Source organism: Podarcis gaigeae, assembly GCF_964106915.1.
Source record: "Podarcis gaigeae genome assembly, chromosome: 3".
Taxonomy (NCBI): Eukaryota; Metazoa; Chordata; class Lepidosauria; order Squamata; family Lacertidae; genus Podarcis; species Podarcis gaigeae.
This window is the reverse complement of record NC_139680.1, coordinates 106,806,357-106,823,197: the sequence shown is the minus strand read 5'-3', so window position 1 is coordinate 106,823,197 and position 16,841 is coordinate 106,806,357. Positions and strand designations below refer to the sequence as shown.

At 44.7% G+C, this 16,841-nt stretch overlaps 1 protein-coding gene across 1 annotated transcript in view; it reads left to right on the top strand.

Annotated features, from left to right (window-relative positions):
* The first annotated feature begins 441 nt into the window (after window positions 1-441).
* Window positions 442-16,841, top strand: part of KCNK12 (potassium two pore domain channel subfamily K member 12) — a 41,778-nt gene continuing 25,378 nt past the window's right edge. Inside the window, exons 1-2 of the mRNA XM_083733645.1 lie at window positions 442-747; window positions 1,375-2,596. Of these exons, the coding sequence (XP_083589771.1) occupies window positions 2,254-2,596 (343 nt within the window). The 5' untranslated portion in view covers window positions 442-747; window positions 1,375-2,253. The remainder of the gene's footprint in view (window positions 748-1,374; window positions 2,597-16,841) is intronic.

Here is a 16,841-nt window from a genome sequence, read left to right as displayed (position 1 = left end):
GGACGTGAAGACACCAACCCTCTTCCAGAACCAAGCGGTTTTTGTTCTGTTCTGTTTTGGGGTTGTTGTTGTTGTTTTGTGGCCGATCCATTTGCTGTTGCTTCTGGAAATAATTCCTGCCCTGGACCAGCCTCCCTCTGAGCGCGCCCAGCCACCCTCCCGAAAAATAAATAAATGACAACCTCGTGCATCAGCATCAGAAACGCCCCTCTAGCACAAACAGCAGGTCCAACAAGGAAAGATAGAAATAATAAAAAGAAAGAGCTCTCCCGGCTGGTGGCGAAGGCGGGCACAACCGCCAGCTTCTGGCCAGCCCCGTTTGCTTCGCATTGGGCGAGCCGGCGCGCTTTGCAAGACCCAGATCCGTCGCGAGAGAAACGAGGAAGGGAGGCAACGATCGTGGATCGACTCGCAAGCTGGAGCTGGAACAGCCTCCCCCCCCCCGCCCCCCGCTCTGCCAGCCCTCTGAGCTCAACTACAGGCGGGGACTGAGAGAGGGAGCGAGACTGGAGTCGCGGGCGCACGCGGAGCTGCAGTGCGCTATCCGTGGTGCTGAACAGCCGCACTGCCTTTCCCAGTTATTCTCCCCACCGCCAGCGCTGGCAATTCGGATCAAGGAGCAGAGGTGAAGGCGACCCATCAGCACCGCCGCCAGGTTTACCAGAAGCCACTTCAGGAACGTTTTGGGGGCTTAAAAAAAGAACCTGCACGTTCAGGGGAATCAGAAGTACTTTGAAAAAGAAGATGGTGCGTGTTTGCTCACGTCTGGGTTAAAGGAAGCGCTGGGCTGGAGGCTGCGATTGCGGGCTCCGGGAACTGGGGGTGGGGTAGGGAGAGAAGATGAATGGCCAAACTAAAGCTTCTGAAGTGGAAGCGGAAAGAGAAGTACCCAGGGGTAGTTCTGTCTGAATAAACAGAAAAGTAAAGGGGGGGTAAGCTTGGTAAAGTACCATTTGCTTTAGGCACACTGTGTTGTGAATTAAGTGTGGGTTAATCTGGAAGGGTTGTATAGAGGGCAGGTGGGTCATGCGTTAAGGAAGGGGTCCAGCTGGATGACCTCCTGGTCCTTTTTTAGCCCCTTTAGTTTTAGTCTGTTTCCTTCTTTAAGTGCATGTCCAATAGTTGCTTGGTTTGGGAGGGTGAAATCTATAACTCTGTCTCTCTGTGTGTAAGGAGCAAGTCAGGTTCTTGGAGTGATACCAGCATGCTAACAAAAACAAAAGTCACACCACCCCACAGGCGAATGCTCTGTTGCATATGCCAAGCATTTTGCTGAAAAAAAAAATCCATTTTGAGCATAAAGATCTGCAAAGAGGAATGCGGGTTAGTGAGCTGAGACCTAAATAAAGCTCTGCTGATATCTCATTAATATAGGTCTTTCCAACCCATGGGAGATGCCCTCAAAGTTGAAGCAAGTGAGAAAGGGAGAGGCTGGTTGGATGAATCAAAGTGACTTAAATACAGATTGGTGGTATATCAATAAATACTGTCTGAATGTACACTCTTGCAGCCTCCAAGATTGTGTTGAAGGCAGCTGGCCTCTGTTTTCCTGCCCTTGCTTCAAGTAGATTTCCAGATACATCTGGCACACAAGAAGGCAACTTCCACAAAGAATCTAGGAGACCCAACAGAGAAGAACTATCTATGTTGGTCATGTGTTATTGAATGGGTTTCATCTTCAGGCCCCCTCAACTAAAAGGGAGCAGGGGTTAGCAAGGAGTGGGGTGGGGGAGGATGGCCGTTTGTAAAGAGATCACTTACTCCATTGGGAATCCTTCAGGAAGAAGACGACACCAGATTCTGCCGGCCTTGCCTACCATACCTCACTATTACTGAAATGGATTGAATGCATTTTCTCATTGCTAGCCTTTGGTTCAGATAACAGCTGGAATACAAAGAATGTGGCCAAGTGGAGCTATCTGGGTTGGAAAAGTAAAGCCATTTCTTACACCTCAGTAGCCAGTGAAGTCAAGAGCTCAACATTGAACTGCAAGAATGACAGAACCCCCAGCATGGCTCTAAAAAAATCTGTGTGCCTAGGGTGATGTGGGGTAGCCCTGTGGGATACAGACAGGTGGAATTCTTTGTTGACATTGAACATGACAAGCCAAGATTCATGACTCAGAAAAGAAAACCTTCTAAAGAAGGACCCAAGTTTTCCTCTTGGACTCTTTAACTGGGTGGTAGCTCCATGCCGCTGTCTCCAATGAGGTGTTGGTCGCTGTCCATCACCTCTATGGTGCTGAAATTTGGATGATGTCTATCAGGAGATCTCAGGGCTGCTGCTGCGTGTCGCATTTCAACGAGGACAATGGTAGGTTTGTCCTCTTAGCGGTGCTCATCATAGCATACCTGACAGCTGGAGCCACCATCTTCTCAGCCATCGAGAGCCCATCTGAAGCAGAAGCGTTGCAGCGTTGGAACTGGACCCTTCAGAACTTCAGCCAGATCTTCAACATTAGCCTCCCTGAGCTACGGGCCTTTTTAAGAAGTTATGAGGCAGCCATGGCTGCCGGCATCAGGGCAGATGCCCTCCGACCAAGATGGGATTTCACAGGAGCTTTCTATTTTGTGGGCACAGTGGTGTCAACTATAGGTAAGTCTCTCTCTTTCTCTCCTTCTGTCAAATGTCTAGAGTCTACACCACATTCTTAAGATGTAAAAGGGCAACAATGTTGTTCACCACACCATTCATAGATTCATTCATCTAAATACAAAAACTAAAATGCTTCCTATTTAGAAATGTGCGTATGTGTGAAGTAACATTGTTCCAAAACAGAGAGGCCTAGTGGTCTGAGTAGTTTGCAAGCTGATTTCATTTTGTACAGTGTTGAATAAGTTATTTTCAAATTATTTATTTATTCTCTTTCTTACCTGCCTTTCACCAGAAGGTCTCAGGGTTGCTTACAGCATATATAAACATAATATTATTTGAACTACAAAAAACATTGATAACCCTACCCATAAGCCCAAAAGAATAATTCCAAATGTTGTACACCTTTCTCTCTCAATATGTTTGCATTCTCATCTTCCTTTCTCCACTCGCCTGCTACTTATTTTCCCCGCCCCCCCCCCATTTTGGTATCCCAATTCCTTTCTCTTTCCTCCCCCCTGGATCTGTCCCTTTTTGTCTCTGTATCCCACCCACCCACCCAAACTCTCATTAATTCTCTCCACCCTTCCTGTTTCATCAACGTTCCCCCCCCTTCTCATTTAGGTTGAAGTCCAATGTGAAATTTGAAGAATCTGTCTTATTAGCATCTACGCTAAGGGTGTTTTCACACTATGTAAGATCACATGAAGCTTTAGTGTGCTTGCCACTATAAAGATGGGAGACCCAATTTAAATCTAAACTGCATTCTGTGCAACATAAGTTTGCATTCAGATCACCATTTTCATATGATTATATAACCATCCTTTTGATACGTTTTCAGGTGTGAGCTTTGGATCTGTTTGAATGTAAATCAGCCGGTCTTTAATGTGAATAGAAAATGCCAACTAACTAGTGTGCACATTTTCGGTTGGAGTTTTTTTTTCTCTCCTGTAGTCCTACCTGCATTGCCAGGAAGTGCAAATAATGTACAAGAGGTTCAACTGCACTTTGTAGTGTCACTTCTGAAACTGATCTGCAGGGAGGAGGAGGGCATGGGAGGGAGTTAAGGACTAGGGAGTGGACGACATTTGCAAAGATTGCCAGTGATCATGCATATGGTATTGTTTTGTTGTTGACTTCATTTCCCCCTGCCCCAAAATGGAAGAGTGTGGGTTGAGCAACACACACGTGTGTGCCCCTTTCAGAAATCCAAACAAACACAAACAGCTGCGACACACTTTAATGAAGTAGATGAGGTGAAGTTCAGAAGTGATGTGTGTTTCTCTTTCTAGAAAGCTTTCCTAAGTTGCTATAGCAACTGGAGTTTGGAAAGTGTTTGGAAAGTCAGAATGCCTCTGATAGATAGACACACACACACACACACACACACCACCACCACCACCACCACCACCACCTGCCGACTCCCTACTGTATAAGTAGTTGTCTATATACTGGATGTGGAGTTAATGCAAGGGGCAGACTGGGGACAAATGGTCAAATTTCTGCTCCCGGCCTCAGTCCTCATATCCACCCAGGCTGCAGACCTAGGCCCATGAGATTCCATAGGTCTGGAGTTGCAGTGTAATTTAATCAATTTGTGAGTAAGCCTTTCTGCAGTGGGGCTTACTTCTGAGTAGATATGCACAGGTCTACTCAATCACTGCTGCTAAAGTATTTCTTTATTTTCCCCATGCCTAAGTTGAAACCAGATTGAATTGTCCTGAAACTCTATATCCGCAGAACTCTAGGCAAAGAGAAATTCTGGATTTCTCCACAGCCATGAGATTTTCCCCTCCCTCCCTTCCCTTACACTGATCAGCATAATTTATCTTATGATTGCCTCGGCGTGAAATGGAATTAAAAACGCATACTTCAAAGCAAGAAGTGAGTAAATAACATCTGATAAAAATAAGATTCGGACTATATTTGCGAGAATCTTTGTTTGCTTGTGATTTTTAGCCTGAGGACAGCTGTTTGCTCTCTCTGGTGGGTGGACGTGTGTAAGAGTTACAGAATTTTGTGCAAGAAAACGCATGGAAAATTGATCCGTGGATCAATTGGGTTGCAGAGACTAAATCAGATTTAGGGTCTGTGCACATCCCAATTGCTCAGCGTTCGCCCTGGGCTTTGTTGGTGTGACACCTGAAGATACATTTAACTGTGTCTATGCTTCTGTGCAGAAGAGGGGCAGACAGGTGGCAAGGGGAGAAAATGGCGGAGGGTCGGATTGCAGGGAGAGAAAGACGGGTGCGCACCCAATTTCAACGCCAGCCATGCTCACCACAGCCCTAATTCCAGCCACTTTGGGCATGCATTCTCTGTGTATCCAACTCTCCTTAGCTCCAGAGAGCTTCTGCCTTGCACACAGAAAGCCCCGACATCTCCAGGTAAATCGCAAAGGACTCCCATCAGAAAACCTTGCAGAGTCCGTGCTGACACCAGACTAGATGGACCCATAATCTAACTTGAGTTAAGGCAGATTCCTATGTTTCTACAACTACAACAAAAATGGTTCCTACCCACAACCCCCTGGATAGGGAATGACTAAAAACGTTCCATTAATGGGCCCTGCAGGTCTGTCGAGGGTGACAGTGTTTAATGAATGGCATTTTGACGGCTGGTGGCTACTGTCTACCGGCAACATCCCACCTGGAGAGAACAAGTTGCAATGGTTCAGTTGCAGCCCATGAAGCAGACGTGTGAGGGTTTGTGTGTGCCAGTGTGTATGTTTTGCTGCTGGTTTGGGAGCTCCAAGAATATATTTGCTTCTGAGATAAACTGATACTGCTTTACAAACTAGCACCATCTCCACTGACATCTGATTCTCTCTCTCTCTCTCTCACCAGTATATTCCCCTCATATGGGATGCGGGTGGCACTGTGGTCTAAACCATTGAGCCTAGGGCTTGCCGATCAAAAGGTCAGCGGTTTGAATCCCTGTGACGGGGTGAGCTCCCATTGCTCGGTCCCAGCTCCTGCCAACCTGGCAGTTCAAAAGCACACCTAAAAGTGCAAGTAGATAAATAGGTACCACTCCGGTGGGAAGGTAAACCCGTGCACTGCTCTGGTTTTGCCAGAAGTGGCTTAGTCATGCTGGCCACATGACCTGGAAAAACTGTCTGTGGACTCCCTTGGCCAGTAAAGCGAGATGAGCTTTACCCCAGAGTTGTTTGCAACTGGACTTAACTGTCAGAGGTCCTTTAACTTTATTCCCCTCATAAGCAAACAGGATCCATAAAAGGTTGTCTTCCTGAGATGTCCCATTGCTCAAGGAAGGGCTACGAAGCACTAGGTTAGGCCTGCTGAGAGAGACCATCTGTCTCAACAGTATGCTCAAGAAAGGCTGCCCTTCCTTTCCTCTGCTGATTTCAGTCTAGCTCCTGCTTCGTAGTAGGTGTATAACTAACAGCAGCTGCAAAGATGCTGGTGGATGCTCGCTCATGGGATCACAGTACTTTGGTCCTGCAGATGGCTGCACTAGTCACCAGTTCAACTCTGGACACAATTCAAAGTTTGGGTGGTTACCTTTAAAGCTCTAGACGGCTTCAGTCCACAATACTTTATGGATTGCTTCCTACACACACCATGCTATCTTTTCCTTAAGAATGGAAAGAGAGGCCCTTCGCTGTGTCTAGGATGGAAGGCGGGCAGACTGGGACAAGAGACAGGGCCTTCTCAGTGGCTGCCCCCAAATTATGAAGCACCTCGCCCCCTCACGTGCAGCCAGACCCTCTCCCTCACTGTTTTTCACCAGCTGCTAAAGGCCTTTTTATTCTGACCAGTTTTGTGTTTTTTATGGGACAGAAAATGCTTTTGTGATTTTTTCAAAGAACTATTGATTCTGTTTCTTTTTTGTTTCTTTTCTTTTTTGGGGGAACAATGGGAACTGCATTTCTGGGTAAGCAGGCAGAAATCTATAGCAGAGGGTGGTTTTTAATCTTTGTTGGAAGCTGCCCAGAGTGGCTGGGGAAACCCAGCCAGATGGGCGGGGTACAAATAATAAATAATAATAATAATAATAATAATAATAATAATAATAATAATAATATTACAAGATCCAGGATTCCAGAGGGTAGAATCCATGCAAGTTAAAGCAGAACAAAATCAGTATTGATATGTGGTGTAGACACACCCTTATGCTCTCCCATGTTCTCTCTTCCCCAGCTCAGTTTTTCTACTTTTCCCGTGGCTCACCCTGTTTGGTGCCACTGCTGCAAGCCATCTCATGTCAGTGGCAAGGGCAGTTCGTGGGTCCTCAGCATTTGAAAAGCAATGGCTTGCATTGCTCAGAGCAACCTGGATAAAGTGCAGGGTTCAAAGCACATTCTGTAACGCTGCACCTATAAGTAAGGATGTTGGAATTTATTGGTTTAATTTCATTTTAAGGGCTCGGGGCGAATTTAATGAATAAGGATGGATATGGATGTGAGGTGAAAGCAGACTACATGCCCCTGGAACTCCTTTGACAGCAAGACTCCCGTTGTGTTATTGAAGCAGGGAATAAAAAGAGGAGAGGTAAAGGTGTCTTTTTTGCCACTCACAGCAACTAGTACTTTGACTGTGAGTAATCTCATACTTCTTGCAGTATCTCAGAAAGGCAGCGTCCAACACTGGGGCTTTTTCTCATATGCACCTGGAAGCATTTGACTATTTATGCACTTAACCAGTCAAAAGGTGGGTAACCCACCAATTAAAAACTATTTAAACCAATGACAGCCCCAATCATAATAAATACTTACTTTCAGTAATTGTGCCCACTCGACCTTCTGTTTTGATCCAAGCGGTTTGCAAGAAATATTAAAATGATCAATAAACAGTGAAAAACAATTAAAATTAATTAAAATTAACCACGAAAGAGGTTAAAACACACCCACATGCCTGAATAGAACCATAGATTGCAGGGACCCTGGGGGTCATCCAGCCTAGCCCCCTGCAATGCCTAAATTAAAATGTTGCAAGGAGGCACCAGGAAGAATACAGTACAGGCACCCACCTGATGTCAACAGATGGAGAGTTCCAAAATGTACCGTATTTTTCGCTCTATAAGATGCACCAGACCACAAGACACACCTAGTTTTTGGAGGAGGAAAACAATAAAAAATATATTCTGAATCTCAGAAGCCAGAACAGCAAGAGGGATCGCTGCGCAGTGAAAGCAGCAATCCCTCTTGCTGTTCTGGCTTCTGGGATAGCTGCGCAGCCTGCATTCGCTCCATAAGACGCACACACATTTCCCCTTATTTTTTAGGAGGGAAAAAGTGAGTCTTATAGATCAAAAAATACGGTAGGTGCTGCCACACTGAAAGAACAATTTTGGAAGTGCAGAACAATTATTTTGTGGCGCTTGTGCCACTTCCACAGGCTGAAGGGGTCGAGTGGGTGTATATGCGGTGAGTCGATCCCACAAGCAAACTGGCCCCCAACGTGTTTTATAGGCCCATAGTGACACCTTGAACTTGGCTCAGTAGCAAATCAGGAAACCCATGCAGATCTCGGCTCTGCAGCATTCTTCACGAGTTGCTGTTTCTGGATCTGGTGCAAAGGAAGCCCCACACAGAGTGCATTGCAGTAACGTAACTTTGAAGTCACCAGTTCCTGAACTGTTGAAAACAAGGTGGTGAGAACACTGGAAGGAGCCTCTGGCATTGTGTCCTGCTTCTGTCTAGCCATTGCTGTGAAGGAGATGGAATCTCATCCTCACCCAGTAAGGCAGTTTTTGCACTCTTAATGTCTGATTGGTTGGAGCAACAGGGAAGGCAAACCAGCATAAAAATGGAATGAAACGCTACACCAGTGATCTATCTCCCTTGAAAGTTCTGTCTTTTTCCGTAAGTGGTGCAGTTCTGCAATATACCTCCTCTCCCCGCCCCCCCGGCTGAAATTGCTGCTCTGTTTGAACTGCTGTTACAAACAGCAAATTTCAGTTAATGCGCAATCAATGCTGCGTTGAGTGAACACCTCATTTGGTAGTTTCGAAAATGCTTTTTAGCTTTATTGGGGCATTTTCCGGGTGATGTATTTCTTTGGGAAAGCCACAAATGGCGTTGAAAGCTGAAGAGGCGGTTGAAATTCATTTTGTGTCTCTTATTTTCCTTTTTAAAATTGTGAGGGTGCAAAGAAAACATGCCCATTAAGAACAAAAAAAGCATCTTTTCCCTCTGACTGTATGTTTCAATCATATCCTTTGGTGCCTTCAGTCTAGCACTGCTGGGTGATTTACTTTATAAAATAATTACATGTTGTTGTTATTATTCTGATTGCCTTTTGAGTAAGGCATACAAACTGTGGCCCTAGCCAAATTATGTCTATAAAGCAGTATTATTCCAGTTTAAACAGTCATTGCTTCCACCCCCCAAATAATTCTGGGAAGTGTAGTTTGTGAAGGGTGCTTAGACGCCTATTCCCCTCACAGAGCTACAATTCCCAGAGTGGTTTAGCAATAAACCCCTCTTCCTGGGGAATTCTGGGAACTATAGTTCTGCAAAGGGAACATGGTTCTCATAATAACACACAGCACCCATAGAAAACTATAGTTCCCATGATTCCTTGGGGGAAGCCATGACTGTTTAAAGTGGTAAAATGCTGCTTTAAATGTACAAATGTTTATTACTGGAGTCCAGACTGAGAACAAATGTCTGCACCTTGTGCAGATCCCCACTTTTTTACAGGAAAGTTACTGGAGGATGGTTCAGACATGTTCATCACTTCATGAACACAGCATCAGGAGACAATAGGGATGTTGAAGAACTCAGTTTCAATCCAATATGAATTTATCCAGAACAAATTTCACAGACTAATGTGCAGATTGGAATGTAATTATCCTTTGGATTTTTGCACTTCTCCTAATTTTATAGTACAAGTCTTGTCTCATAAAAAGTACCAGCATTTGTAAGCAGAGATAAAATACTTATTTAATTATTGGTATGGTTTTTAAAGCGATAATGCGAAATTGACATGAAGTGGTTACAGACTGAGCTGTCCACCCCTAGTGGCAACTTATGTGCATTTATGTATTCATTAAAATGTTATATCCCACATTTCTGTACCACACAATGTGGGGGCCCCCCTGTGGCACCTCCCACCAAAGTATAAAAACAATTACAAATATGATGACATTAAATTAAAACAGCAGCGGCAAATACGAAGAGGACAAAAACTCAATTTTCCTTCTGTGCCAAAGGAACCTATGAATATTTTTAAAATAGAAACCTTCCTCCTCCTCTAGAAATTTCTACATCACCCTGTTTACATACATATCAGCAGAGAGGAGGCTCCTGTGATGAGCCAGCAGAGATTTTAACAAGCAGGAATTAAAAACTGTAGTATCACTCAGCTTTTTCATGGTATCAGTTCACGTATCTGAATTTAGGACATTACAAGAAAACAGGGGGAAACGTCCTGCAGTCCTGCCAGTGCATTTGCACCACACCAACCTTCCTTCCCCCCTTCCTGGTAATCAACAGTGATCCACCTGCCAGGAAGCTAGTGTTGTGGCTCCACCCCATTTGGTGAGCCACTTCTGGGTGTTAGGTATGGGTAGGTGGGTAGGGCTTGGGGGGAAATGAGCTGGAAGCTCTCCATTCCTTGTGTAAGCCATATATTAACGGAGGACTAAGTATTCAGGGGAACGTGGGTGGCGCTGTGGGTTAAACCACAGAGCCTAGGACTTGCCGATCAGAAGGTCGGCAGTTCGAATCACCACGATGGGGTGAGCTCCCATTGCTCGATCCCAGCTCCTGCCCACCTAGCAGTTCGAAAGCACGTCAAAGTGCAAGTAGATAAATAGGTACTGCTCCGGCGGGAAGGTAAATGGCGTTTCCGTGCGCTGCTCTGGTTCACCAGAAGAGGCTTAGTCATGCTGGCCACATGACCCGGAAGCTGTACACCGGCTCCCTCGGCCAATAAAGCGAAATGGCCAATAAAGCGAAATGAGCGCCGCAACCCTGAGGGTCGGCCACAACTGGACCTGATGGTCAGGGGTCCCTTTACCTTTACCTAAGTATTCAGGGGATGAAACTAGAGAGAACCAGTTAGGTTGCAGCAGGAGATTTGAAATGAGAGGAGTTTAATATTAGGGATAGACTCCAAGGACGTTGGCTCCCTTGATTTTTCTTGGTCTCATTTTCAGCTTCGAGCTTTGGCTGGTTTTCGTCCACAGTTCCATCTACCAATCATTCTTGGATCTTGAAAGCTTACTGGCCTGGTTTTCTTGGGAGCTAAGGAGGAGGTTTTGTAATTTACTTATAGATTCTTCCTTAAGCCACTTGGTTTTACCAAGAGGAGGCTTATATTCTTGCAAAGCCAAGGGCTGATTGAGGTTAACTTCACTAAATTTTAGTTTTGGCTTTCTTAATCTGTGCAGGTCATTACTTTTGTTGAGGGATTTTCCCAGCTGAAAAGAGTAAATCTCACTGCAGTAAATTCGGTAGATATGATGAGGAGTTTAGTTTGGTTCCTGTGGCTGTTGTTTTTTCTTGCACCTCAGTGCTATTCCCATCCCCTTCATCATCTCTCATTTACTCTCTTAAGATCTTAGCAACTTTCCCTGCATTGTTCTGCTTTGTGGCATTTATTCCTTCATAATACAGTGGAACATTTCCACCGCTTTTGATTCTAGAATAGCTGGACTGCAGGGGTAGTATTAAAAGAGATGCTGCATGGAGAATTGTTGTTATTAGATACATTTCGTTTGTCATCTCCGTATTATAATTGCTTCTTTAATTTTGTTTTAATGCAATGCATCGTTTATTTTGCATCACACCTTCATTGTTTTTAATGAATATTTATACGTTTTCACCATTTGCCTGCTATCTTAACAAGTACAGTGGTACCTTGGGTTACAGACGCTTCAGGTTACAGACTCCGCTAACCCAGAAATAGTACCTCGGGTTAAGAACTTGCTTCAGAATGAGAACAGAAGTTGCATGGCGGCAGCAGGGGGCCCCGTTAGCTAATGTGGTACCTCAGGTTAAGAACAGTTTCAGGTTAAGAATGGACCTCCAGAACAAATTAAGTTCTTAACCCGAGGTACCGCTGTATTTGATTTCATTCCTTTTGGCATGGCTCCTGTTCTTTGGTCACTATCCAAATGCTTGCTGGAGCAAATTAATAGAGAGGGAATTGGGAACTCACTTTTAATCCTTCCGTACAGAGTAGCCACCTGCTGTCAAGGCCCATTAAGTGGGCTCTTCCGGTAACAAAGTTCAGCATGTCCAAAGAGAAGAGTTGCAATAAAGTAATTGGAACGCTCTTTATGGAATCCCACCAGATTGTCTTCAGCTTGCAGCATTGTTATCCAATCCAGCTCATGACGCAGAGTCTCAAGATCGTGTTTTGACAAATTCAATGAAAAACAAAATAATAATAAATGATAGCTTTCTGCTGCACATGAAGGCTTCTGGAAGTGTTTTTAATCAATCACGCAGTTAATCACCAGGGAGCAAAAGAAAATGATGAATATGACTGTGTTGATTAATATTGCCATATTTTTAAACACTGAATAATTTATTTGCGCTTCAAGCTAGACACATTTATAGTGCAGATTACACCCTGGCAGTCTTGTCGCGGCTAAAGTAAAGGATCACAATGACAGGGCTCGACATGCCAGCGCGAGGGCATGAACCCAGTTTGGTTGCCAGCACTGCAGCAGCAGTCGTGGCCAGTTTTGCACCAAATATCACCCCACTCTCCCACCTCGAACAGATGAAAAAGCGGCATGCAAGGGAGCTTAGTGCTTGACTGTGCACTTGCAAGGACAAAGTAGCACTGTATTTACTTTGGACACTGGGTAGCTAATTGTTTTTAATTGGTTCAAGGGCTGGATTTCTCCTTGATTCACGCTCCAGGGTCACAGGTTCCCTACCCATGCTCTATATCATGCATAGTGCTTAAATGTTGCTGAACTACAACTCCCATCATCCCTAACCGTTGGCCAGGAGAGGAGAGTGCTCTTGTGTTCAGCTTCTGTATGAGGGTTTCCCACAGGCCTCTGGTTGCCCACTGGGAGAACAGGATGCTGGACTACATGGGCCACTGGCTTGATGCAGCAGGCGCTCTCTCTTCAAATCATAGATTCATAGAATTGTAGAGTTGGAAGGGACCATTTAGTCCAACCGCCTGTGATGCAGGAATCGTTTGCCCAACATGGGGCTTGAACCCACAACCTTGAGATTAAGAGTCTCATGCTCTACCAACTGAGCTATCTCAGGTCAATGGCTCTTCCTACTTTCTTTTGGTGCTGGACTTCGGGAACATCTGAAGGGCCAAATGTTCCCCACACCTGCTCTATAGGATGATCGTGGGAAGGATTTGCTTGGACTCACCTAAAATCTCTTACGAGTCGACTTAATCAAAAACTTTAGCTAAGGGTGAAAAAGAGGGCAGTTACTCAATGAACTGCCTTGCTTAGTGTAGATAAGACAAAGCATAACAGAATGGGGGGAATTAAGGCAATATTTGGACTGTACTGCTGATTCTTATATCTAGTTGTTGTTGTTGTTGTTGTTGCTGTTTAGTCGTTTAGTCTTGTCTGACTCTTTGTGACCCCATGGACCAGAGCACGCCAGGCACTCCTGTCTTCCACTGACCGCAGTTTGGTCAGACTCATGCTGGTAGCTTCGAGAACACTGTCCAACTATCTCGTCCTCTGTCGTCCCCTTCTCCTTGCACCCTCCATCTTTCCCAACATCAGGGTCTTTTCCAGGGAGTCTTCTCTTCTCTTCTCTTCTCTTCTCTTCTCTTCTCTTCTCTTCTCTTCTCTTCTCTTCTCTTCTCTTCTCATGAGGTGGCCAAAATATTGGAGCCTCAGCTTCAGGATCTGTCCTTCCAGTGACCACTCAGGGCTGATTTCCTTCAGAATGGAGAGGTTTGATCTTCTTGCAGTCCATGGGACTCTCAAGAGTCTCCTCCAGACCATAATTCAAAAGCATCAATTCTTCAGCGATCAGCCTTCTCTATGGTCCAGCTGTCACTTCCATACATCACTAATATCTAGTTGTAGCATTTCAATATCTCTGTGCAGTGCTAATAGTTATAGGTCCGTGACTGTCTTAGCCTTCAGCTAAGACTACAAACCTTAATGGTTTGGTATTTTCGGGAGGCTGAGCTGAGCTGAATGTTCTACATCAAACATTTTCAGTTTTAAAGAGAAAGAACTTGGGAGAGTGAATGTTTCATTAAAGGCCCCTCATTTTTGCCCCTCTCACAGGTGCTTTGTGGTTCTGACAGCAATAGCAGCAACTCTCCCCAGTGTTGCTCAGTGCTATCACCTTATTGTTTTTCATATATTTGTACAGTGCAGAGTGAGGCAGAAAGGGAGTCATCCTCACTGGCTTCAGACACCGTCATGTAAGTGAGTGCAACTGTTTGTGTATTTGCCAGGCAGGAGACTCTTGGAGTGTTGGCCAGCCTTCAGTTGCTTTAATTACAAGCAGAATCATGTGCATTCCTACTCAGAAAAAGTCACATTAACCCACATTATATGCATTATATTAGGAGAAACGGATTGCAAAAAAGGTGTGGACAAATATGTGTTTTTTAAGATTGCACAAAAATGCAGGAAATTTTTCACGAGGCTTTTTTTTTTGTAAATCACAGCTTTCTGCAAAATTCAGAGAGCTGAATTGAAGGCTGGAAAAAGTGAGAAAACTGAAATTGACAGATCCTTCCATCCCTAATGCAGGATTCCTCCCTTCCTCTTTCTTTTTATATTGGAAAATCCAGCATATCTGCAACCCTGTGTACCAAGATGCAAATTCACTCCTCAGAAGGTGTTCTCGTTATGTGTAATAATAGTCTGAATTTAAGTTTGGAAAAATGAGAAACTTTTACATTTTTCTGATGCCTGATTTTCTGTGTCATCCTTGCTAGCTCTATATACTCAAATAACTTAGATTGCCAGTCTCTGATGGTTGGAATATTAGGGGTTTTCCAGTTTTGCGCTAGCAGTAAAATTTATTAATGACTGGAGCAAATTCCTTACATACATGGAAACAAATCTAGGAAACATTAAAATCACAGTAGGTACTACATAAAGTTTGAGAGGTGTAAACAAAGGTGACAAAAATACCCCGCAGGAAGATAACGTGGGGATACAACTCAAGCCGTTTTGAAGGGAAGTCAATCACTGTTATGTGACGGGTGGGTGTGTTTTTTGTGCTTTTTTTTCTTGTTGATGTATGTTATTCTTTGTTTGTTTTTTCTTGTCTTTTTCTTTTGTTCTTATGAAAAAGATTTCAATAAAAATAATTTTTTTAAAAAAGGAAAAATGAGAAACTAAGACAAATGAAATTGACAGATTTCCCCCCCCCCATTCCTATCTGCCGCCACCCACTCTGCACCCCCACCCCATCTCACCAGAACCTGGAAGGGACAGTTCAGGTACGAACTATTATCACAGTTCAAAGATGGAATGAAGGCTGCAATCCCATCCCCATTTACCAGGCAGTAAGTCTCATGGAACTGTGTCCCGAGTTGCAAACGAACAGCAGAATCTTATGATTGTCTCCTCAGAAATGAGCCCTGCTGAGTTCCATGGGGTTTACTCGCTAGTGAGTGTTTGTAACACTGCAGCCTAAGTAAATTGATTTATTTGCAGTCAACTTCAGTTTTTATTTGCAATGCTGCAAATGTGAGTATGCATTTGCAACATTCAAGGCTGCTCTTTGGCTTTTTGAATGGCAGCTCGTCATATAGTTGCCTCCAAAAGGTAATAGTCCTGAATATGCATTGTATGATGCTACAAAATCATTATTGGAAGTCTTTCATAATGATTAAGTGAGGGGAGGCTCCACTGTTATGACACTTCCTTGCCGAAAGAACAGAGTGCAGGAGTGGACCTTGGTAATATGGCAGCCTGTGCAAGGCCAAAATTAGACGTCCCTACCCACCCATTGCTCGCACCACCTTCCTAAACCCCGGTAAGCGAGGTGCTGGGCTTTGGGAAAGAGGACCATGGGCTCAGGCAGGGTCCTAGAACCCTCCTGTTTCCTTCCCAAAGCTGGACAAGCGCTAACTCAGGCATAGGCAAACTCGGCCCTCCAGATGTTTTGGGACTACAACTCCCATCATCCCTAGCTATCGGGACCAGTGGGCAGGGATGATGGGAGTTGTAGTCCCAAAACATATGGAGGGCTGAGGTTGCCTATGCCTGCACTAAATAGTCATTGGGAAAGAGACAGGAGGACCCTCAGACCCTGTCAGAGCTCTCGTGACTCCTTTCCAAAGCAAGTGCTTACTAGGCTTTGGGAAAGAGGCAGGAAGGTGCCCCCTCTGTATGTGGGGTGGGGGGAGCCAGTCACACTCTTCTAAATCCACCTCTGCAGAGTGACAGGGATACTGGACAAGCAGATGCTGTTGAGCATTCTTGACAATTATTTCCAGCAATAGCAGGATGAAAAGGAGCCATTCATTTGCCCTCACATCACGGTATATGTTCACAAGGATTTCCTTCATGGGCCCTGACGGAAATCAGATACAGACCAAAAAGAGCAATAGCCAAACCAAAATTCAATTCTGTTTGCTGCTCATCCATACGAGGTTCTTGGCATGCCGGCTGCTATTCTTGTCATTGTGTGATCAAAAGATTGTTATGTTGGATGCTATTAGTCATGGCTACTTTGGGGGGGGCGGGGAGGGTGTCAAAACAAAGGAGGGGTTTAAATTCTGCTGGTGCGGTAAATATGGACATGGTTTGGTGCCAGCAGCGAGCAACTGGGAGCCCAGAATGGAAATGCAACTTTGCAACCCATCCGCATTCAAAAGACGCATCTAGACAGTGCCATGGGGCCTGCACAATATTATTATTAGATTCAGGTAGGTTAGCCAAGCAGATGCCTGAACCTGTACTATGAAGATGGCTGCTTTCATCTGTATGACACTTTCCCATACAAATGTGCCCTAAGTGGCTCTATCACAAAAATAGTCCATTTAGCTCAGTTTTGTCTGCACTGGCTGGCAGCTGCTCTCTAGTGTTTCAGACAGGGGGACATTCCCTACCCTACCTAGAGATGCTGTGGATTGAATCTGGGACCTTCTGCATTCAAAGCAGATGCTCTCGAGGCTTCATTATAACAGCAGCCTACTGTCAATTCATTGCAAAACATAGTCGTCCAAATAACATTACTCTAGCTCAGAGCTTTCCAAGCTGTGTGTTGCGACACGTTAGTGTGTCGGCTGCAGTGTGCAGGTGTGTCGCGTGAACGTTTCCTGTGCTCCTCCTAGGGCTGGAAAGAAGGGGTGAGTTTAACCTC